The 23,734-nt window shown below is 41.3% G+C and overlaps 1 protein-coding gene across 2 annotated transcripts in view; it reads right to left on the minus strand.

Moving 5' to 3' along the window:
* Positions 1–23,734, minus strand: part of iars1 (isoleucyl-tRNA synthetase 1) — a 209,038-nt gene that overhangs the window by 64,976 nt on the left and 120,328 nt on the right. For both annotated transcript variants that reach the window (XM_063067569.1, XM_063067568.1), the window contains 7 exons: positions 19,339–19,533; positions 17,182–17,268; positions 15,323–15,406; positions 11,466–11,610; positions 11,231–11,351; positions 10,752–10,843; positions 7,669–7,746 (listed from right to left, as the gene is read on the minus strand). In XM_063067569.1, coding sequence (XP_062923639.1) covers positions 7,669–7,746; positions 10,752–10,843; positions 11,231–11,351; positions 11,466–11,610; positions 15,323–15,406; positions 17,182–17,268; positions 19,339–19,533 — 802 coding nt within the window. The remainder of the gene's footprint in view (positions 1–7,668; positions 7,747–10,751; positions 10,844–11,230; positions 11,352–11,465; positions 11,611–15,322; positions 15,407–17,181; positions 17,269–19,338; positions 19,534–23,734) is intronic.

A 23,734-nucleotide genomic window follows, 5' to 3' on the forward strand; every position in this document is an offset into this window, starting at 1 on the left:
CAAAGCCATGTTGACTCTCCCTAATAAGTCCCTGTCTATCCAAATGCTTGTAGATTCTGTCTCTTCGTACTCCCTCCAATGACTTACCTACTATCGACGTTAAACTTACTGGCCTATAATTTCCCAGATTACTTTTCGATCCTTTTTTAAACAATGGAGCAACATGAGCCACTCTCCAATCCTCCGGCACCTCACCCATAGACAGCGACATTTTAAATATTTCTGCCAGGGCCCCTGCAATTTCAACACTAGTCTCCTTCAAGGTCTGAGGAAACACCCTGTCAGGTCCCAGGGATTTATCCACTTTAATTTTCCTCAAGGCAGCAAGCACCTCCTGCTTTTCAATCTGTTCAGTTTCCATGATCTCACTACTTGATTCCCTTAATTCCACAGACTTCATGGCAGTTTCCTTAGTAAATACAGACGCAAAAAATCTGTTTAAGATCTCCCCCATTTCCTTTGGTTCCGCACATAGCTGACCACTCTGATCTTCAAGAGGACCAATTTTATCCCTTACAATCCTTTTGCTCTTAATATACCTGTAAAAGCTCTTTGGATTATCCTTCACTTTGACTGCCAAGGCAACCTCATGTCTTCTTTTAGCCCTCCTGATTTCTTTCTTAAGTATTTTCTTGCACTTCTTATACTCCTCAAGCACCTTATTTACTCCCTGTTTCCTGCACGTCATACAACTCCCTCTTCTTCTTTATCAGAGTTGCAATATCCCTTGAGAACCAAGGTTCCTTATTCCTATTCAATTTGCCTTTAATCCTGACAGGAACATACAAACTCTGCACTCTCAAAATTTCTCCTTTGAAGGCTTCCCACCTACCGATCACATCTTTGCCAGAGAACAACCTGTCCCAATCCACGCTTTTTAGATCCTTTCTCAATTCTTCAAATTTGGCCTTCTTCCAGTTCAGAACCTCAACCCTAGGACCAGATCTATCCTTGTCCATGATCAAGTTGAAACTAATGGCATTTTGATCACTGGAACCAAAGTGCTCCCCTACACAGACTTCCGTCACTTGTCCTAACTCGTTTCCTAACAGGAGATCCAATATTGCATCCCCTCTAGTTGGTCCCTCTATACATTGATTTAGAAAACTTTCCTGAACACATTTTACAAACTCTAAACCATCTAGACCCCTAACAGTATGGGAGTCCCAATCAATATGTGGAAAATTAAAATCCCCTACCACCACAACTTTATGTTTCCTGCAGTTGCTTGCTATCTCTCTGCAGATTTGCTCTTCCAATTCTCGTTGACTATTGGGTGGTCTGTAATACAATCCCACTAATATGGCCATACCTTTCCTGTTTCTCAGCTCCACCCATAAGGACTCAGTAGACAAGCCCTCTAATCTGTCCTGCCTGAGCATTGCTGTAATATTTTCCCTAACAAGCAATGCTACTCCCCCACCTTTCATTCCTCTGCCTCGATCACATCTGAAACATCGGAACCCTGGAATATTAAGCTGCCAGTCCTGCCCCTCCTGTAGCCAAGTTTCACTAATTGCTATAATGTCATAATTCCACATGTCAATCCACGCCCTCAACTCATCCGCCTTCCCCGCAATACTCCTAGCATTGAAATATATACACCTCAGAAGATTTTTACCACCACTCACAACCTTTCTATTAGCGGATTTGCTTGAACTTTTAACATCATTTATTTTCACCCCAGCCACACTGTCAGCTCTGGCACTCTGGTTCCCATCCCCCTGCAAATCTAGTTTAAAGCCTCCCCAATAGCACTAACAAAGAGTTCTAAGAGTAAACCTAGCAGTTATCTGCCTGTAAGTTTGACGTCAGTGGTGGGTAAATTAATGGACAGTATTCTTAGAGATGGTATATATAATTATCTGGATAGACAGGGTCTGATTAGGAACAGTCAACATGGATTTGTGCGTGGAAGGTCATATTTGACAAATCTTATTGAGTTTTTTGAAGAGGTTACTAGGAAAGTTGACGAGGGTGAAGCGGTGGATGTTGTCTATATGGATTTCAGTAAGGCCTTTGACAAGGTTCCACACGGAAGGTTAGTTAGGCAGGTTCAATCGTTAGGTATTAATATCAAAGTAGTAAAATGGATTCAGCAGTGGCTGGATGGGAGGTGCCAGAGAGTAGTGGTGGATAACTGTGTGTCAGATTTTTGGCTGGTGACTAGTGGTGTGCCTCAGGGATCTGTAGTGGGTCCACTGTTGTTTGTCATATACATTAATGATCTGGATGATGGGGTGATAAATTGGATTTGTAAGTATGCAGATGATACTAAGATAGGTGGCGCTGTGGATAATGAAGCAGGTTTTCAAAACTTGCAGAGAGATTTAGGTCAGTTAGAAGAGGGGTCTGAAAGATGGCAGATGGAGTTTAATGCTGCTAAGTGTGAGGTGCTACATTTTGGTAGGACTAATCAAAATAGGACATACAAGGTAAATGGTAGGGCATTGAAGAATGCTGTAGAACAGAGGGATCTAGGAATAATGGTGCATAGTTCCCTGACGGTGGAATCTCACGTGGATAGGGTGGTGAAGAAAGCTTTTGGTATGCTGGCCTTTATAAATCAGAGCATTGAGTATAGGAGTTGGGATGTAATGTTAAAATTGTACAAGGCATTGGTAAGGCCAAATTTGGAGTATTGTGTACAGTTCTGGTCACTGAATTGTAGGAAAGATGTCAACAAAATAGAGAGAGTACAGAAAAGATTTACTAGAATGTAACCTGGGTGTCAGCACCTGAGTTACAGAGAAAGGCTGAAGAAGTTAGGTCTATTCCTTGGAACGTAGAAGGTTGAGGGCGGACTTGACAGAGGTATTTAAAATTATGAGGGGAATAAATAAGAGTTGATGTGGATAGGCTTTTTCCATTGAGAATAGGGGAGATTCAAACAAGAGGACATGGGTTGAGAGTTAGGGGGCAAAAGTTTAGGGGTAACATGAGGGGGAACTTCTTTACTCAGAGAGTGGTGGCTGTGTGGAATGAGCTTCCAGCAGAAGTGGTTGAGGCAGGTTCGATGTTGTCATTTAAAGTTAAATTGGATAGATATATGGACAGGAAAGGAATGGAGGGTTATGGGCTGAGTGCAGGTCGGTGGGACTAGGTGAGAGTAAGAGTTCGGCACGGACTAGAAGGGCCGAGATGGCCTGTTTCTGTGCTGTAATTGTTATATGGTTATATAACAAAGAGCTTACACACAATCCTGGAACATCCAGACAGCAAAGATGCATGCATCAGGATGCTCTTAGTTGATTACAGCTCAGCAGTTAATACTATCATCCCCTCAAAACTAATCAGTAAACTCTAATCATACCCCCTTGCAACAGAAACCTGGATTTCCTCACTTGTAGACACCAATTTGTTCAGATTGGCAAAAACATTTCCTCCACAATGTCCATCAGCACAAGAGCACCACAGGGATGTGTGCTTAGCCCCCTACTCTATTCACTTGACACCTTCGACTGTGTGGCTAAGTACAGTTCCAACATCATATACAAGTTTGTTGATGACAGCACAGTTGTGGGCTGTATAAAAGGTGGTGATGAATCAACATACAGGTGTCCCCCACTTTTCGAAACCTCACTGTTACGAAAGACCTACATTAGTACCGTTTTCGCTAACAGAAGATGTTTTCACTATTACAAAAAAAGCAGCGCGTGAAAAAAATCAGCGCACGATAAAAGGCAGCACACGCCCCGAACAGCCGCTCTCCCCCGGATTCGGAACTGCATTCTCACCAGCACTGCTTAAACATGTGCCTGTGAGCAGGCGTTTACAAGATGAGTTCTATGGTATCGGAAAAGCCTGAGAGAGCTCGTAAGGGTGTTACACTTAGCGTAAAACTAGACATAATTAAACGTTTTGATCGTGGTGAACGAAGTAAGGACAACGTGAGTTTGGCTTGTGGAAACTGACGAAGATGATGTTGAAGAGGTTTTGGCATCCCATGACCAAGAACTGATAGATGAAGAGCTGATGCAGTTGGAAGAGGAAAGAATAACAATTGAAACCGAATGAGTAATGATAAAGTACGACTTCAACTTTGAAAGGGTACGTGGGTTTAGGGGATATTTGCAGGATGGTTTGAGTCCTTACAAAGAACTGTGTGATATAAAAATGCACAAGGCTCAGCAGTCAAGCAAGCCTTCCACATCAGCCACAGCAGACGACGAACCTCGACCATCGACAATGAGGCGGGCTGTCATAGGAGAAGATGAGCTGCCTGCTCTAATAGAAACAGGTGACGAGATGACACCCCAGTGTCCCACCACTCCAACACCCAGGCCGTAGACAGATATCGATTCGTGGAGAATGCAGCGGTAGCCGGGAGGCACCCAGCACATCTTTAAGAAAAAGTCGAAACAAACATGCTAATTAATTAGGTGCCGCCCGACACGTAATTGTCGGCCCAGATTAGAGGCGACGCAATCGGCACTGATCTGGGCCGACAATTACGTGCCGGCCAGCACCTAATTAATTAGCATGTTTGTTTCGGCTTTTTTCTTAAAGATGTACTGTGTGCCTCCCAGCTATCACTGCATGCTTCGCGGATCAGTATCGGTTCGCTGCCCGGAGGGTGGAGGCCACTGCACCACCCAAACTGCGACGACTCAGTCTAACACACCATCAGTGTGCTTGGCGCTGTCCCGATTCCGGTAAGTGATACTACACTGTACATACATTATTTCTACTTTATAACGGCTGTGTATTTTTACGTGCTATTTGGATGATTTGGCAGCTTCACAGCTTAAGGGTTATTGGACAGCGCTTGCATGTGTTTCTGCCAAGAGCGCTTGTGTGAGATTTTCGCTACGGAGAACAGTTCAAGCAATGATTGTGAAAAAGTATTTCTACTTTATATAAGCTGTGTATTTATCATATCATTCCTGCTTTTACTATACGTTACTGTTATTTTAGGTTTTATTGTGTTATTTGGCATGATTTGGTGGGTTATTTTTGGGTCTGCGAACACTCACAAAATTTTCCCATATAAATAAATGGTAATTGCTTCTTCGCTTTATGACATTCAGGCTTATGAACTGTTTAATAGGAACGCTCGACCTTCAGATGGCGGGGGCAACCTGTACAGGAGGGAGATTGAAAATTTGACTCAGTGGCGTAATAACAAGCACCTTTCACTCAATGTCTACAGGACGAAGGAACTGATTGTAGACTTCAGGAGAGGAAAACCAGAGGTCCATGAGGCAGTACTCACCAGAGAATGAGAGGTGGACAGGGTCAGGGGACCTGTCCTGGGCCCATCATATCAATATAATTGTAAAGTGTGACAGTGGAACCGGAGGAGACAGCAGAGATACTTAATGAATACTTTGCTTCAGTATTCACTATGGAAAAGATTTGGCGATTGTAGGGATGACTTACAGCGGACTGAAAAACTTGAGCATATAAGACATTAAGAAAGAAGATGTGCTGCAGCTTTCAGAAAGCATCAAGTTGGATAAGTCTCCGGGATCAGATGAGATGTACCTCAGGCTACTGTGGGAGGTGAAGGAGGAGCTGAGCTTCTGGCAATTATCTTTGCATCATCAGTGGGGACAGGAGAGGTTCTGGAGGATTGGAGGGTTGTAGATGTTGTTCCCTTATCCATGAAAGGGAGTAGATACAGCCCAGGAAATTATAGACCAGTGAGGCTTACTTCAGTCGTTGGTAAGTTGATGGAAAAGATCCTAAGAGGCAGGATTTATAAACATTTGGAGAGGTATAATACGATTATGAATAGTCAGCATGGTTTTGTCAAAGGCAGGTCGTGCCTTACAAGCCTGATTGAATTTTTTGAGGATGTGACAAAACACATCGATGAAGGTAGAGCAGTAGATGTAGTGTATATGGATTTCAGCAAGGCATTTGATAAGGTACCCCATGCAAGGCTTATTGAGAAAGTAAGGAGGCATGAGATCCAAGGGGACCTTGCTTTGTGGATCCAGAATTGGCTTGCTCATAGAAGGCAACGAGTGGTTCTGGATGGGTCATGTCCTGCATGGAGGTCGGTGACCAGTGGTGTGCCTCAGGGATCTGTTCTGGGACCCCTACTCTTTGTGATTTTTATAAATTACCTGGATGTGGAAGTAGAGGGATGGGTTAGTAAACTTGCTGATGACACAAAGGTTGGAGGTGTTGTGGATAGTGTGGAAGGCTGTCAGAGGTTACAGCAGAATATCAATAGGACGCAAAACTAGGCTGAGAAGTGGCAGATAGAATTCAACCCAGATAAGTGTGAGGTCATTCATTATGGTAGGTCAAATATGATGGCAGAATATAGTATTAATGGTAAGACTTGGCTGTGTGGAGGATCAGAGGGATCTTGGGAGTCCGAGTCCATAGGACACTCAAAGCTGCTGTGCAAGTTGACTCTGTGGTTAAGAGGGCATATGGTGCATTGGCCTTCATCAACCATGGGATTGAGTTTAAGAGCCGAGAGGTAATGTTACAGCTATACAAGACCCTGGTCAGACCCCACTTGGAGTACTGTGCTCAGTTCTGATCACCTCACTACAGGAAGGATGTGGAAACTATAGAAAGGGTGCAGAGGGAGTTTACAAGAATGTTGCCTGGATTGAGGTGCACTGCTTATGAGAATAGGTTGAGTGAACTTGGCCTTTTCTCCTTGGAGCGACGGAGGATGAGAGGTGACCTGATAGAGGTGTATAAGATGATGAAAGGCATTGATCGTGTGGATAGTCAGAGGCTTCTTCCCGGGGCTGAAATGGCTAACACGAGAGGGTAGTTTTAAGGTGCTTGGAAGTAGGTACAGCGGGGATGTCAGAGGCAAGTTTTTATTTAATACACAGAGAGTGGTGAGTGCATGGAATGGGCTGCCGGTGACGGTGGTGGAAGCAGATACGATAGGTTCTTCTAAGAGACTCCTGGATAGGTACATGGAGCTTGGCCAAGGGTAACCCTAGGTAATCTCTAACGTAATCCATGTTTGGCACAGCATTGCGGGCCAAAGTGCCTGTATAGTGCTGTAGGCTTTCAATGTTTCTATGTAAAGAAAACACAACAGCACCTCTACTTCCTCAGGAGTCTGCGGATATTCGGCATGCCATCGAAAACATCAACAGACTTCTATCTGTGTGTGGTGGAAAGTGTACTGAGTGGCTACACTAAGGTCTGGTATGGGAACACCAATGCCTTTGAGCAGAAATTCCTACAAAACATCATGGATTCGGTCCAGTATATCACAGGTAAATCTCTCCCAACCATTGAGCACATCTACATGAAATGCTGCTGTAGAAAATCAGCATCCATCATCAGAGATCCTCACCACCCAGGCCATGCCCCTTCTCGCTGCTGCCATCAGCTAGAAGGTACAAGAGCCTCAGGACTCACACCACTAGGTTCAAGAACACTTACTACCCTCAACCATCAGGCTCTTGTAAAAAAAAAAGGAATAACAACACATTTTATTTCTGCTGTTCCCACAACTGATGGTCTCACTTTAAGAACTCATTATCTTGTTATTTCATGCTCTCAATGCAAATATTTATTTATATTTGTATTTGCATAGTTTGTTGTTCATTGCTCCTGTTTATAGTTACTGTTCTATAGATTTGCTTAGTATGCCCACAGGAAAAAAGAATTTTAGGGTTGTATGTGGTGACATGTATGTATTGATAATAACTTTTACTTTGAACAGTACTTGCTTACCATCAGCCGGCACATATTGAATAAAACAGCAAACAAAGTTTCCAAAGCCCTTTCACAATCTTCAGTTCCATTTTCACCCTATTGAAGAAAAAAAAGAATCCAGAAAAGGCTGAAAATTCACATGCATAAAGTAAGAGAAATGAGTATCTTAATAACCTTCAGGGTGGATTTCAATGATATCATAAAGCTTCCTGCCTAAACAATCCTCCATCAACTTCCACTGTTAATGTACTCAATGTATACTTGGTTCTATTACTGCTGAAACCCCCATTGATACTCAGATCTAAGTAGCATCTAGCTGGCAACTAAAACTAGATCACAACATCTTGCTCCATTTTAAATGGTAATAAAGTAAGTTCTTTGAATATGAAATAAGTACTGTGAATAATAGAAGAACCAGTAGATGTGCTGAACATAGATTTCCAGCAGTTACTTAATGAGATCCCACATCAAAAACTGCTGTGGAAAATAAAAACGAATGATGTAAGAGGTAACAGTTTAGCAGCCTGTTAACAGCACAAAGAGAGATGAGTCCTGACGAAAGGTCTCGGCCTGAAACGTCGACTGTACCTCTTCCTAGAGATGCTGCCTGGCCTGCTGTGTTCATCAGCAAATTCTGTGTGTGTTGCTTGGTATAAATGTTTCTTTTTCAGGTTGTCAAGATGTAGTAAGTGTGAAGAAGGCAGATGAGGGTGTTATAAAGGATTATGTGAATGGGTAACAATGTGACAAATGGAGCATAATGTAGGAAAATCTGAATATTTTCAAAACAGTGAGAGATTGCAGAATTCTGAGACACTATACAATGGCATGCAAAAGTTTGGGCACCCCGGTCAAAATTTCTGTTACTGTGAATAGCTAAGCGAGTAAAAGATTAACTTTATGCCTTTTGGAAATCAGTTCAAGATGACAAATTTCGTTAATATTTTAAAGCAAAAAAACATTTTTTATTTCCATTTTTTACAGTTTCAAAGTAACAAAGAAGGAAGAGGGCCTGAAGCAAAAGTTTGGGCACCCTGCATGGCAGTACTTAGTAACACCCCTTTTGGCAAGTATCACAGCTTGTAACCCTTTTTTGTAGCCAGCTAAGAGTCTTTCAATTCTTGTTTGGGGGATTTTCGCCCATTCTTCCTTGCAAAAGGCTTCTAGTTCTGTGAGATTCTTGGGTCATCTTGCATGCACTGCTCTTTTGAGGTCTATCCACAGATTCTTGATGATATTTAGGTCAGGGGACTGTGAGGGCCATGGCAAAACCTTCAGCCTGCGCCTCTTGAGGTAGTCCATTGTGGATTTTGAGGCCTGTTTAGGTTCATTATCCTGTTGTAGAAGCCATCGTCTTTTCACCTTCGGCTTTTTTACAGATGGCATGAATTTTGCTTCCAGAACTTTCTGGTATTTAATTGAATTCATTTTTTCCTTTACCAGGAAGTGCTCCCTGTGCCACTGGCTGCGACAAGCCCAAAGCATGATCGATCCACCCCTGTGCCTAACAGTTGGAGAGGGGTTCTTTTCATGAAATTCTGCACCCTTTTTTTCTCCAAACATACCTTTGCTCATTGCGGCCAGAAAGTTCTATTTTAACTTCATCGGTCCCCAGGACTGGTTTCCAAAATGCATCAGGCTTGTTTAGATGTTCCTTTGAACCTTTTGAATAGAACTTTTTGGCCACAGTGAGCAAAGGTACGTTTGGAGAAAAAAGGGTGCAGAATTTCATGAAAAGAACCCCTCTCCAACTGTTAAGCATGGGGGTGGATCGATCATGCTTTGGGCTTGTGTTGCAGCCAGAAGCACGGGGAACATTTACTGGTAGAGAGAAGAATGAATTCAATTAAATACCAGCAAATTCTGGGCAAACATCACACCGTCTGTAAAAAAGCCGCAGATGAAAAGAGGATGGCTTCTACAACAGGATAATGAACCTAAACAGGCCTCAAAATCCACAATGGACTACCTCAAGAGGCGCAAGCTGAAGGTTTTGCCATGGCCCTCAGTCTCCTGACCTAAATATCATCGAGAATCTGTGGATAGACCTCCAAAGAGTAGTGCATGCAAGATGGCCTAAGGATCTCACAGAACTAAAAGCCTTTTGCAAGGAAGAATGGGCAAAAATCCCCTAAACAAGAATTGAAAGACTCTCAGCTGGCTACAAAAAGCAGTTACAGGCTGTGATACTTGCCAAAGGGGTTGCTACTAAGTACTAACATGCAGGGTGCCCAAACTTTTGCTTCGGGCCCTTTTCCTTTTTTGTTACTTTGAAACTATAAAAGATGGAAATAAAAAAAAAAGTTTTTTTGCTTTAAAATATTAAAGAAATGTGTCATCTTTAACTTCATGCCTGTTGGAAATCAGTTCATCTTTTACTCGCTTAGCTATTCACAGTAACAGAAATTTTGACCAGGAGTGTCCAAACTTTTGCATGCCACTGTAGGTTCTGGATGAAGGTAAGGAAAATAATTGGGAATAATAATAGAATTGTATTTAGTGAAAGGGGAATTAAACATTAAAACAAGGAGGTTATGCCTCAGTCACATAGGGTACTGGTGAGAGCACATCCAGAGTACCGTGTTTCGTTTTTTTCAGGGAAAAAATGTTTGCCATTTTAGCTGTTCAGAGAAAGTTTATTTGATTAGCACCAGCCTTCTGGCTTGACTCTCAAGGAAAAGTTAGACAGGTTATTTTTGAATTTGTGTATTTTCAACAGTGTGAGAAGATTTTTTTGAAACATACAAGATCCTGATGGGTGGATGGTGAAAGGATCTTCCCTCTAATAGTTGAAACTATAATTGTTTTCCAATAAGGCAGCAACTACAGTACAAGATGGAATTTTACTCAGAAGGTCTTAAGTTTTTGGAACTCTTCCTCAAGTGGCAGTGGAAACAATCCTTAAATTTTTTTTTAAGGCCAAGAGTCACCTAGTCTTAACAATGGAAGGAAATTTACTGCAGTTAGACAGGAAAGCAGAGTTGCAGATATAGTGACAGAACAGGCTGAAGAGCTGAGTGACCTACTCCTGGTCCTAACTTATATGTTAATATGTAAAATACTTTAAGATTGAATAAATTCTAGTACCAAAATTTACCTACCTTTAACCTTTTACGATTCATTCTGACATACCAATTGGTTAACATGTCCACAAATTTGACTAGTCTGGGCACCACAGTGTAGAGCCTGTATGCTTTAAATTAGAAATAAATTGTACTTTAAAACAAACCCAAAATAGCTGTACACTTTAACTATTTTTTAAATAAAATTCCTGGCTATTTTCTTCTATTTGACATGTTACTGCCTAGCACATTGCTCTAAAGCAGGGGTTTCCAACATGGACCCCAACAAGTTAATGGTAGGAGCCCATGGCAGAAAAAGGTTGGTACCGCCTGCTCTAAAGCAAATTGTGACTCAGAATAAGACAAGTGGGTGTAAGGCAAAATTGTTCAACAAGTTAACTTTATTAAGGAAAATACGTAGTTGTCATTTGAAGAGGCAGTGACATTTCAGAATTCAAGTCCAACATTTCAGAATAGGAGTGCACAACATTTTAAGTTGTCTTCATATGTATGATTACCTTCCATTTCTGCTTTGAAAAATTGGATGAGGGATTGTGTAAATGAAAGTATCCATTTATCCATGATGTTGTCACTGCCCTGAACAGTGTTTTCATTGAAAAGGAATTCAATACCCTCTTCCTGGAATGAGAAAATTTTAGTTCACAAATAATTTACTACTATCAGATTATGAAATTAAGCCAATGTACAATTTGTACATTTTGTGTAACTCAACACAAAAACATATTCCTGTACCTTCTGCAATCTCTGAACATTCTGAATAAGGAACCTGTATGCATTGTACCAAGGTAGGAAGACATCCTTGAGAACATCTCTCACTCCTTCTTCTTTAAACCTCAAGTTTTCAGCTCTCACAACAGGGGAATTAATTAGGTACAGCCTAAAAAAGAATACAACCATAATTTGTGGGGGAACTGTATATTGTCTAACAATTAAAATTAACACTATAATAAATTTTCCCAAAGATATAACAAATATTCAACATTCAACCATAAACAAAATGCAATTTTGCTTCTGATATTTAACTAAAGGTTGAGTACATCTTATCCAAAATTCTTGGGGCCAGAAGTGTTTCAATTTCTTCAAATTTTGGAATACGTGATGAGATAGCTTGGGATTGGCATAATTTCCGACTCTGAATTTGTGTGCTACTGGGAAGCAGTCTTTGCCTTACACACGTTCATCACACATATGTACTGATGCAGCCATTCAGCATGTTAGATTTTCATCAGTGACAATCTTGGCAAACCTAATGAATTTTCCTGTTGCCTCATGATCAGCATTTTATCACCACAAATCTTAAAAAAATTAATGCTGTGCCTTTTCTTAAATTTCTGAAATTAACCTACTAAATATTTACAAATAACTTCAATTTTCAATTTGCACAGGTCTTTGCTTGTTTCATGATCTGCATACCATTTAGCAGCATATGTTCACTCCAACACTGATGAATCTACTCTTTCAACACATTATCAAGATCTTCATTTTTCCTTTTATGCAGTGCTTTTCTATTTTTCATTACCTTCTGTTCATTATATCTGTGAGGTCACTTCTCAGAACTGTCTGTGATGCACAGAGACCTGCTCATCACCTGGGAACCTTCCTTAGCACCTTGAGAAATTTTCCATTTGTGATGTCACGTCAGCGCTCAAAAAATTTTGCATTTCAGAGGTTTTCGGATTTTGCAATTTTGGATAAAGGGTACTCAACCCACAGTAATCCTCATACAATTTGAAATAGATACAGTTGGCACTTATTGCACATTTACCATCTTCAAATGCAGTCAAGCTATAAAATAGACTTGCAATATGTTACCAAAAGAAAAATACTGGTACTGGAAATCTGAAATCAAACTCCTGATGAAAGGTTAGCAACCTGAAATGTTAACTCTGTCTTGTCAAAATAGTTGCTGTCTGACCCAATAAGAATTTACTGCATTTTGGTTCAGATTTCTAGAAGTGATTTTCCATTTACTTTACTGGTTTTTATCTTCACAATTATTTTAAAATTGGATAAAGTATATTACTGTGCAAAACTCTTAGGCATGTACTGTATATACAGCTAAACTTTTACAAACCTATATTAATTTTATGTATTGCACTGTACCGTTGCAACAAAAAAAATTCATGACATATCTATCTGAGTGATAATAAATTCAATTCTGATATGTGACTCTACTGTGAACTGAGAGGGGGAAGAGAGCAGGGAGAGGGCACAATGGTTAGGGTAAGGGGAAGGGTGTGGGAAGCACCAGAGACATTCTGTAATGATCAATATATCAATTGTTTGGAATCAAATAATCTTACTTGATGTCTCAGGGCTGGGTGTGTCTGCATCTATGCAACACCCATCCCCTCCAACTCTCGCCATTCCAAAAATCTTTTGCTCCCACCAGATTTATAAACTCACTCTCGATCTGCTCCATGTTGACAAATACAGTACCGTGCAAAGGTAGCATACACAAAATACTGGAGGAACTCAGGAGGCCAGGCAGCATCTATAGAAAAAATGTACAGTCGACGTTTCGGGCCAAGACCTTTCAACAGGACTTGGGCACCCTAACTATTTATCTGTGCCTAAGACTCCTGCACAGTACTGTACGTTGGTGAATGATTAAGTATATCCCAATTGATAAATTTTCTCTCTTTTCAGTAAAACTAAAATTATGAACCATTCAAGCATATCCACCATTTCCAAACAGTATTAACTTCATGCATGTGATGCCATGTTATTTGAATATAATCACAAATTCTCAGCTCAATCACTTTAACTGAGTTCCATTTCTGGGTCACTTCAACCTGTAACTTGGTGTGACAGAATAAATCCATATAAAATGCATTACTCGTAACTAATACAGCATGAATTGAAAGCTTAATGTCTTAAAAAAAATCAATTTATTTGTTTTTACTGACTATTTGGTAAGCATTAAGATCTAGAAATGCCAAAATTGCCATTTTAATGATTAAATGATCAAGTCTGCAAATCTTTGTAAGTCACATCATGATGAAAGCTTTCAAAAAAAATTATCTTTGTCTCATTGAATGTCAAATAATTTTACGAGTATTTGGATATTGTGGTGAACCACATCAGATTATTTGGTCATATGACAGAAAGAAACTATTTTACCAATTACTTCAACTGAAGTCACTGTATTAACTGAGTGCCCTCAAATTTATGACACCTCCCTCCCTTTTCTCGATCTCTCTGTCTCTATTTCTGGAGACAGCTTGTCTTACTGATGTTTAGTATAAACCCGCAGACTCTCACAGCTACCTGGACTATACCTCTTACCACACTATTACTTGTAAAAATGTCATCCTCTTCTCTCATTTCCTCCTTCCCCACCACATCTGCTCTCAGGTTGAGGCTTTCTATTCTATAATGAAGGAATGCCCTCCTTCAAAGAAAGGGGCTTCCCTGCCTCCACCATCAGTACTGCCCTCAACCACATCTCTTCCATTTTGCGCTCACTCTAAATCTTTTCAGTAAATCTAAATTGTGAACCACTCAAGAGTATCCACCATTTCCAAATAAGTACTCAATCATAATTTAAATAGTGTTCCTCTACCACCCCACCAACCTCCTGGTTCAGCACATAATTCTCCAAAACTTCCACCAGCTCCAATGGGATCCCATCACCAAGCACATCTTTCCCTCTCCCCCACTTTCAGCTTTCCGTAGCGATCATTCCCTTGTCCGTTCGTCCCTCCCAACTGATCTCCCTCCTGGTACTTACCCTTGTAAGCGGAACAAGCGCTACACCTGCCCCTACACCTCCTCTAGCAGTACCATTTAGGGTCCCAGAAATTCCTTCCAGGTGAGCTAACACTTCACCTGTGAGCCTGTTGGGGTCATCTACTGTATCCGGTGCTCCTGATGTGGCTTCCTGTATATTGGTGAGACCTGACGTAGATTGGGAGAGTGCTTCGCCAAGAAAAAGCGGTATCTCCCAGTGACCACCCACTTTAATTCTACTTCCCATTCTGACATGCCAGTCCATTGCCTCTTCTACTGTCACAATGAGGCCACACTCAGGTTGGAGGAACAGCATCTTATATTCCATCTGGGTAGCCTCCAACCAGAAGGCATAAACACTCATTTCTCGAACTCCTGGTAATGCTACACCCACACCACCCCCTCCCCCCACCTTTGCCTCTCGCACCTTATTTTCTTACCTACCTATCACCTCCCTCAGGTGCACCTCTGCCTTTTCTTTCTTCCATGGCCTTCTGTCCTCTTACCAGATACCCCCTTATCCAGCCCTGTATCTCTTTTACCAATCAACTTCCAATGCTTTACTTCGCTACTCCCAGTTTCACCTCTCACCTTGTGTTTCTTCCTCCCATTCCCCCCATCTAACTCAGAGCCCGTATCTTTTTTTCCCTCCAGTCCTGATGAAGAAACCCCATTTATTTTTTGACATGTATCATTTGATCAAAAATGTGCACAAATGTTGGGAGAGACTGAAGGATGGTGACCCATGACTTTCACTGACAAACATGCAACTCACATTTGGTGCTCATGAGTGAGAGTTTCCGGAAGGATATTTTGTAAATCAAGTGTGATGTACATGCAATTTTATTGCTTCTTACCTCAGTGCATCTGCACCATAACTGTTAACAACATGCACTGGATCTGGGTAATTCTTCTTACGTTTGCTCATTTTCTGACCGTCACTAATGACAAGAACACAAATAAAACTCACTAACATATAATTGTTTACACATAAAAGTAAATGCTCTAATGAAGCAAATAATTTTATTTTATGTTTCATGAGGAAAATGAATCTTCCTGCTTCCATTTCTAATAAATTATTTCAATGTTGAATTTAACTTTATCATATCTTACTTTATTAACATCTAACATTCACTCTATAGTCATCTTTGGTAAATTCCTCCCTTGAGATTCAATAATTACACTGATGCCTCAATCCAGTAAAATTAGGAATTAAAATCACGAAGCTGTTTTATAAGTTAGCCCACAACTGCTAGCCTTTAAAGCTGTATTTATCTCTAGTCACTGAAATATTTAAAAGGGGACTATGCAACCATTCAAAATTATTCCTTGTCTTCATCTTTCAAAAAAATGTGCCTCCTCACAATATGGCCCAATTTGCTCCACAAAGAAAATAAATGACCAGAATTTACTGCTGAACACAAGAAAAGGACTCGCTGAATTTATATTCCACCCCTCAGTGCTCTGAACTGAGTCTGCGAATCCCATATAGGCTAAACAAAAATTACAGACATCTTACCTTGAATAATATCAGTGAAACTGGGTTTTCGTCAACCCTACAGAGGACCTATCCCCTCCTCTCAACTGAATGTTAAGAATTAACTAGAAGAATCAATAATGTCCTTGTCTTACAACGGTCATTCTGGGTATGATCATCAAATTTAGCCAATTCTTGGGTTTTTTTAAATATTCTTCTCTGCATGTAGCCTGCCACCCAGAAGCATACAAGTTGAGTTTTACAATCCTATTTTATAACTGTGGTTTTGTACAGACCATTACTTTAAACAAATAATTACTGAACAACATTTGCAGCTGGGCAAGGACTAAGATATTTCTGACCTTTGTCTGTTCACTTCCTCCACCCCATCAATTCAAGTTTAACTATCATTCAACCATACAAATATGCAGCTAAACGAAACAGCATTACCCCAGGGCCAAGCTGCAAAACAGAGTCCACACTGTACGGTCACAAAGAGAGGAAACTCACCACTCCCTCCCCGACAAATGCAAAAGTACTTTCATAAATGGAGATAGCTGACTAAGCTCCAGAAAAAACAACCCAAGTTTGTCCAACCCCTTATTATATCACATGCCATAATCCAGGCAGCATCTCAGTACACCTTTTCTGTCTTCCGCACCCTCTTCAAGCCATCTTCCTATGATGGGATGACCAGAACCATATGCAATACTCCAGTATAACTGGTATAACTAGAATTTTAGAAAACTGGAACATAACTTCCTGACTTTAGAACTCAAATGCCTCAACTAATAAAGGCAAGAATGCCATATGCTGTCTTAACCATCCTATCAACTTGAGCAGCGACTTTCAGGGAGCTATGAACTTGGACCCCAAGATTCCTCTGCTTATCAATATTATTAAGGGTCTTGCCATTAACAGTGAACTATTCCTTTACATTTGACCCATCAAGATACAACCCTTCACATTTGGCCTGACTAAACTCCATTTGCCATTTCTCCATCCACATCTACAACTGATCTACATCCCATTGTACTCTTTGCCAGTCTCCTACGCTGTCCACAACACCACCAATCTTCATATCATCTGCGAACTTACTAACCATACATCTTTGAAACAACCTTCAGTTTTTGAAAAGTATATTCTAATCATAGACTGTCATGCTATTGAGTTAAAGCACACATGCTGAGAGTTCAAGCATAACTTTGATGATTATTGATGTACATGGCAGATTCTTACCTTGCCAATACAAGGCCATTTACTATCACATTCCTGAAAGGTGGTTTGCCAAAAAGAGCCGTGGATAGTACCAGTAGAGTATAAAACCTATTGGAAACAAATTTACACACAGGAAAACTGAGCAAATTTTCAATCCAATTAATAAGCTCCTGAATAAGGGGACAACATATCCACTAATGAACATTTTGTTAAGATGAATTATTTGACATGAAAAACTAATTTGTTGGAAATATTCAAAACATTAGAAAGAACCTGTGAATGAAGAAAATGAAAAAAGGGTTTAGCAGAGTGAAGAAAGGAAAGAGTAAGGAGGGGGTTATACGGTGGGTTAAGTGGATTATAGACCAGCTGAGCTAAATGTCCTGTTTGTGCTATCTACTCAATCTAATTCTTTAACTAGTCTCTGAACAGAAACCATAATAGGCAAGAACAAAACATGCTACATAGAAAAACGTAATTCCTTTTCCTCAAATTTTATTTTATCTAGGATTGAGACAATTCAAATTGCCAGTTTTTAAACTTTCCTATTGAAAAACATCAGTGTGAAGATGCCAGAACAAACTATAATTATATCAGTAGCTGCAATTATGAAAGTGCACACTGGTGTAAATGGAAGCATAGGGCCAGTTAAACTTGATGAATTACATCTGCACACCCATTTGCAATTACCTCCTTCAAAACCTGCTTCACTTTAAGTCTGTCGTTAGAAACATAGAAAACGTATAGTGCAATACAGGCCCTTCGGCCCACAAAGCTGTGCCAAACATGTCCTTACACAACTTTGGCACACAAATATATCTGGTTGTCCAACAAAAGTTCATAACTGCACTTTAAAACAGTTTTCACTTTAAACACTTTTAAGACACATTGCTGATGGTAAATAGTAAACACTTAGTTTAGATGCTAATATCCTAAAATGGGGACATACAGTAAGGCATGATTTTTCCTTTTCAAATAGTTGTGGCAATAATGAAAGTTATTCAATATGACATTAAATTGGATAGGTATATGGACAGAAAAATTGGACAGCTATATGGACAGGAAAGGAATGTAGGGTTATGGGCTGAGTGCAGGTCGGTGGGACTAGATGAGAGTAAGTGTTCGGCACGGACTAGAAGGGCCGAGATGGCCTGTTTCCGTGCTGTAATTGTTATATGGTTATTAATTTTCCCCACCATTACTTTGCATAAGGAATATATTCAACAGGCAGAAACCATCTCATTGGGGGAAAATCGTGAACTGGTGAACCTAATCAGACTGAAGTTACAAAAGTAATTTCTAATTCATATTTTTTTTACAATTTTCTTCCTGATTGAACTCAAAATACAGTATTTAAAACACAAAACCACTACAAATGCTGAAAATCTGAATAAAGACAGAAAACATCAGAAAACCTCAGGTCAAAGTAATTCTGTTTCTCCCTCCACAGATGCAACTGATCTGCTGCATGTTTTCAATATTTTGTGCTTTTATTTCAAAATACAGCATCTTTTATTGATTTTCATGTTCAACTTCAGCCTTCAACTGCAAGACTCAAAAACATCTGCTAAATGCACTTCTCAATCTTGAGTATTTCCCACTGGGTTTAAGCTCACAGCACTCAAATCAGTTACAAACTGTTTTTGGAATCTCAGAGACTATCACAGTTGCCAAAATGGAAAACCTAAATATTCTACAGGCAAAGCAAGTTGAATTCCTCTTCAGCAAAGATGACAAAACATTGCAGTGGTGGAGTGGTTCTTACCCAAACTATTCCTAACCTAGAATGAAGACAAAAGAGACCGCAGAAACTGGTATCTGGAGCAAAAACAAATTGCTGAAGAAAATCAGCAGGTCAAAGCATCCGTGAAGTAAAAGGAAATTATGACATTTTGAGTTGAAGACCCTCATGCTGAAACTTTGATAATCCCTCTTCCATCACAGATATCACATAACCCACTGGATTCCTCGAGCATTTTGTTTTTTTTTACTCATAACACAGAAAACCTAGAAACAGATCATGAGAAAAATACTCTAATTCAACTATGAAACAAGTAATTGGGACATTACTTACCAACTGGCATATCAGTTACAATTCTGTATTGCTTTGTTCAGCACAAATGTGATCAATAATTGACTAAAACAATGAATCTGGTGTAACAGAAATTAATTCTTTACCATCCTCTTGTTTGGTCAATTCCCTCAGCAATGAAGTCCGCTGGGAAGCTGTCCTCGAATTCTCTTTTGTTTTCAAAGGGATAATGAACTTGAGCATATGGCATGCTTCCACTTTCAAACCAACAATCAAAGACCTCAGACACTCGTCGCAGTACACCTTTTCCACGGTGTGATGGGATTGTGATGAAATCCACACTGGAAAAAAAAAGTGTGTAACTCTCACGAAGTTGATAAATCAAAGCATTAAATTGGCAATTACTGAAGTTTACAAGAAAGGCTTTCTCAACCTCAGCGGCACATTTTTTTTAAAAAAGTGAAACTCTTCAAAAGTACTTCATTGGCAATAAAGCACCTAGGGATACTCAAAGTCATGAAAGACGGTTGAAGAAGTTTGGTTTCGGCCACCAAGTACTAAGAACTTTCTACAGCTACACAACTGAGAGCATCCTGACTGGCTGCATCACTGCCTGGTATGGGGCTGTACTTCCCTCAATCACAGGACTTTACAGAGTGGTGCGGACTGCCCAGCGCATCTGTAGATGTGAACTTCCCATTATTCAGGACATTTACAAAGACAGGTGCGTAAAAACGGCCTGAGGGATCACTGGGGACCCGAGTCACCCCAATCACAAACTGTTCCAGCTACTACCATCCAAAAAACGGTACCACAGCATAAAAGCTAGGACCAACTGGCTCCGGGATAGCTTCTTCCACCAGGCCATCAGACTGATTAATTCATGCTGACACAACTGTATTTCTATGTTATGTTGACTGTCCTGTTGACATATTATTTATTATAAATTACTATAAATTGCACATTGCATATTTAGACAGAGACATAATTTAAAGATTTTTACTTCTCATGTATATGAAGGATATAAGTAATAAAGTCAATTCAATTCAGATAATAGCTCCTTAAAGTTTTTTTTTCTGTTTTTGACATCTGAAAGATGTCAAAAAACAGTTTTTCAACATCAAGCTACCCTTCAATTTCGCAGTCACTCTTTGGACACTGGCAGTGAATGAACATACAGTTCATTCAGTGAATGATGGCTCAGCGAAAAATTTAAAAAAGAGAGAAATATCAAATTGGTAGATGTTGACAATTCAGAGTTTAATCAGGCTGTAAAAGCCAGAAATTTGGCATAATTTCAGGATAAGGAAATTGGTCACTTAATTGTGGATAAGGAGAAAATTATTCAGAGAACCCTAAATCTATGAAGATTACTACTGCAGGATTACTATGTATATTTAAGACCATGATAGATTTTTCTAGGGTGAGAAATCAAGAAATATGAGTATTAAGAATGAACATGAAGGGACATGAACTATTATCTTATGAATAGCAAAGCAGGGCCAATTCCTAAAAATTGCTGGTGAATGCAGCAGGCCAGGCAGCATCTATAGGAAGAGGTACAGTCCACATTTTGGGCCGAGACCCTTCGTCAGGACTAATTGAAAGAAGAGATAGTAAGAGATTTAAAAGTGGGAGGGGGAGGGGGAGATCAGAAATGATAGAAGACAGGAGGGGGAGGGATGGAGCAAAGAGTTGGGAAGTTGATTGGCAAAAGGGATATGAGAGGATCATGGGATAGGAGGCCTAGGGAGAAAGAAAGGGGGAGGGGGAAGCCCAGAGGATGGGCAAGGGGTACAGTAAGAGGGACAGAGGGAGAAAAAGGAGAGAGAGAAAAAAATATTTATATATAATAATAATAAATAAATAATGGATGGGGTACGAAGGGGAGGTGGGGCATTAACGGAAGTTAGAGAAGTCGATGTTCATGCCATCAGGTTGGAGGCTACCCAGACGGAATATAAGGTGTTCTCCTCCAACCTGAGTGTGGCTTCATCTTGACAGTAGAGGAGGCCGTGGATAGACATATCAGAATGGGAATGGGACATGGAATTACAATGTGTGGCCATTCTGTCCTCAGTAAGGACCTCACCTTTGTCCCCCTTCGCCCACACCTCAGCAAGTTCCGCGTTCGCCTTGACGCTGAACTCTTCTTCCGCCGGCTCTGTCTTCAAGCCTACTTCTTTGGCAAGGACTCTCCCACCCCCACGGATGACCCCATCTTCCGTCTTCAACCCTCCTCCTCTTCACGGACACCCCGCTCTGGTCTTCTGCCTGCTCTGGATCTCTTTATTGCTAACTGCCCACGGGACATCAACCGTCTCGAGTTCACCGCACCTTGTTCCCATTCTAACCTCACTCCTTCCGAACGCTCTGCTCTCCACTCCCTCCACACTAATCCTAACCTTACTATTAAACCCGCTGATAAGGGGGGTGCTGTTGTAGTCTGGCGTACTGACCTCTACCTTGCTGATGCACAGCGACAACTCGCAGATAACTCCTCTTATTTACCCCTCGATCGTGACCCCACTAAGGAGCACCAGGCCATTGTCTCCCACACCATCACTGCCTTTATCCGCTCAGGGGATCTCCCATCCACTGCTACCAACCTTATAGTTCCCACACCTCGCACTTCCCGTTTCTACCTCCTACCCAGGATCCACAAACCTGCCTGTCCTGGCAGACCTATTGTCTCAGCTTGCTCCTGCCCCACCGAACTCGTTTCTGCATACCTCGACACGATTTTATCCCCGCTTGTTCAATCCCTTCCCACCTATGTTCATGACACTTCTCACGCTCTTAAACTTTTCGATGATTTTAAGTTCCCTAGCCCCCACCGCTTTATTTTCACCATGGATGTCCAGTCCTTATATACTTCCATCCCCCATCAGGAAGGTCTCAAAGCTCTCTGCTTCTTTTTAGATTCCAGATCTAATCAGTTCCCCTCTACCACCACTCTGCTCCATCTAGCAGAATTAGTCCTCACTCTTAATAATTTCTCCTTTGGCTCCTCCCACTTCCTCCAAACTAAAGGAGTAGCCATGGGCACCCGTATGGGTCCTAGCTATGTCTGCCTTTTCGTTGGCTTTGTGGAACAAACAATGTTCCGTACCTATTCTGGTATCTGTCCCCCACTTTTCCTTCGCTACATCGATGACTGCATTGGCGCTGCTTCCTGCACGTATGCTGAGCTTGTTAACTTCATTAACTTTGCCTCCAACTTTCGCCTTGCCCTCAAGTTTACCTGATCCATTTCCGACACCTCCCTCCCCTTTCTAGATCTTTCTGTCTCTATCTCTGGAGACAGCTTATCTACTGATGTATACTATAAGCCTACTGACTCTCACAGCTATCTGGACTATTCCTCTTCTCACCCTGTCTCTCGCAAAAATGCCATCCCCTTCTCAGAATTCCTCCGTCTCCGCCGCATCTGCTCTCAGGATGAGGCTTTTCATTCCAGGACAAAGGAAATGTCCTCCTTTTTTAAAGAAAGGGGCTTCCCTTCCTCCAAAATCTCAAATGCATCTTTCCCATTTCACACACATCTGCTCTCATCCCATCCTCCCGCCACCCCACTAGGAATAGGGTTCCCCTTGTCCTCACCTACCACCCCACCAGCCTCCAGGTCCAACATATAATTCTCTGTAACTTCCACCACCTCCAACTGGATCCCACCACTAAGCACATCTTTCCCTCCCCCCCCACCCCCCGCTTTCCGCAGGGATCGTTCCCTATGCGACTTCCTTGTACATTCGTTTCCCCCCCCGGCATCCCTTCCCACCGATCTCTCTCCCTGCACGTATCCTTGTAAGCAGAATAAATGCTACACATGTCCTTACACCTCCTGCCTCACCACCATTCAGGGCCCCAAACAGTCCTTCCAGGTGAGGCGACACTTCACCTGTGAGTCGGCTGGGGTGATATACTGCATCCGGTGCTCCTGATACGGCCTTCTATATATTGGCGAGACCCGATGCAGGCTGGGAGACCGTTTCGCTGAACACCCATGCTCTGTCCGCCAGAGAAAGCAGGATCTCCCAGTGGCCACACATTTTAATTCCACATCCCATTCCCATTCTGATATGTCTATCCACGGCCTCCTCTACTGTCAAAATGAAGCCACACTCAGGTTGGAGGAACAACACCTTATATTCCGTCTGGGTAGCTTCCAACCTGATGGCATAAACATTGACTTCTCTAACTTCTGTTAATGCCCCACCTCCACTTCGTACCCCATTCATTATTTATTTATTATTATTGCTTTATATATTTTCTCTCTCTCCACTTTTTCTCCTTTTGTCCCTCTCACTATACTCCTTGCCAATCCTCTGGGCTTCCCCCCTCCCCCTTTCTTTCTCCCTAGGCCTCCCGTCCCATGATCCTCTCATATCCCTTTTGCCAATCAACTTTCCAGCTCTTAGCTCCATTCCTCCCCCTCCTGTCTTCTCCTAGTATTTTGGATCTCCCCCTCCCACTTTTCAATCTCTTACTATCTCTTCTTTCAGTTAGTCCTGACGAAGGGTCCTGGCCTGAAACGTCAAT

The sequence above is a fragment of the Mobula hypostoma genome, chromosome 15 (genome assembly GCF_963921235.1).
Source record: "Mobula hypostoma chromosome 15, sMobHyp1.1, whole genome shotgun sequence".
Lineage (NCBI taxonomy): Eukaryota > Metazoa > Chordata > Chondrichthyes > Myliobatiformes > Myliobatidae > Mobula > Mobula hypostoma.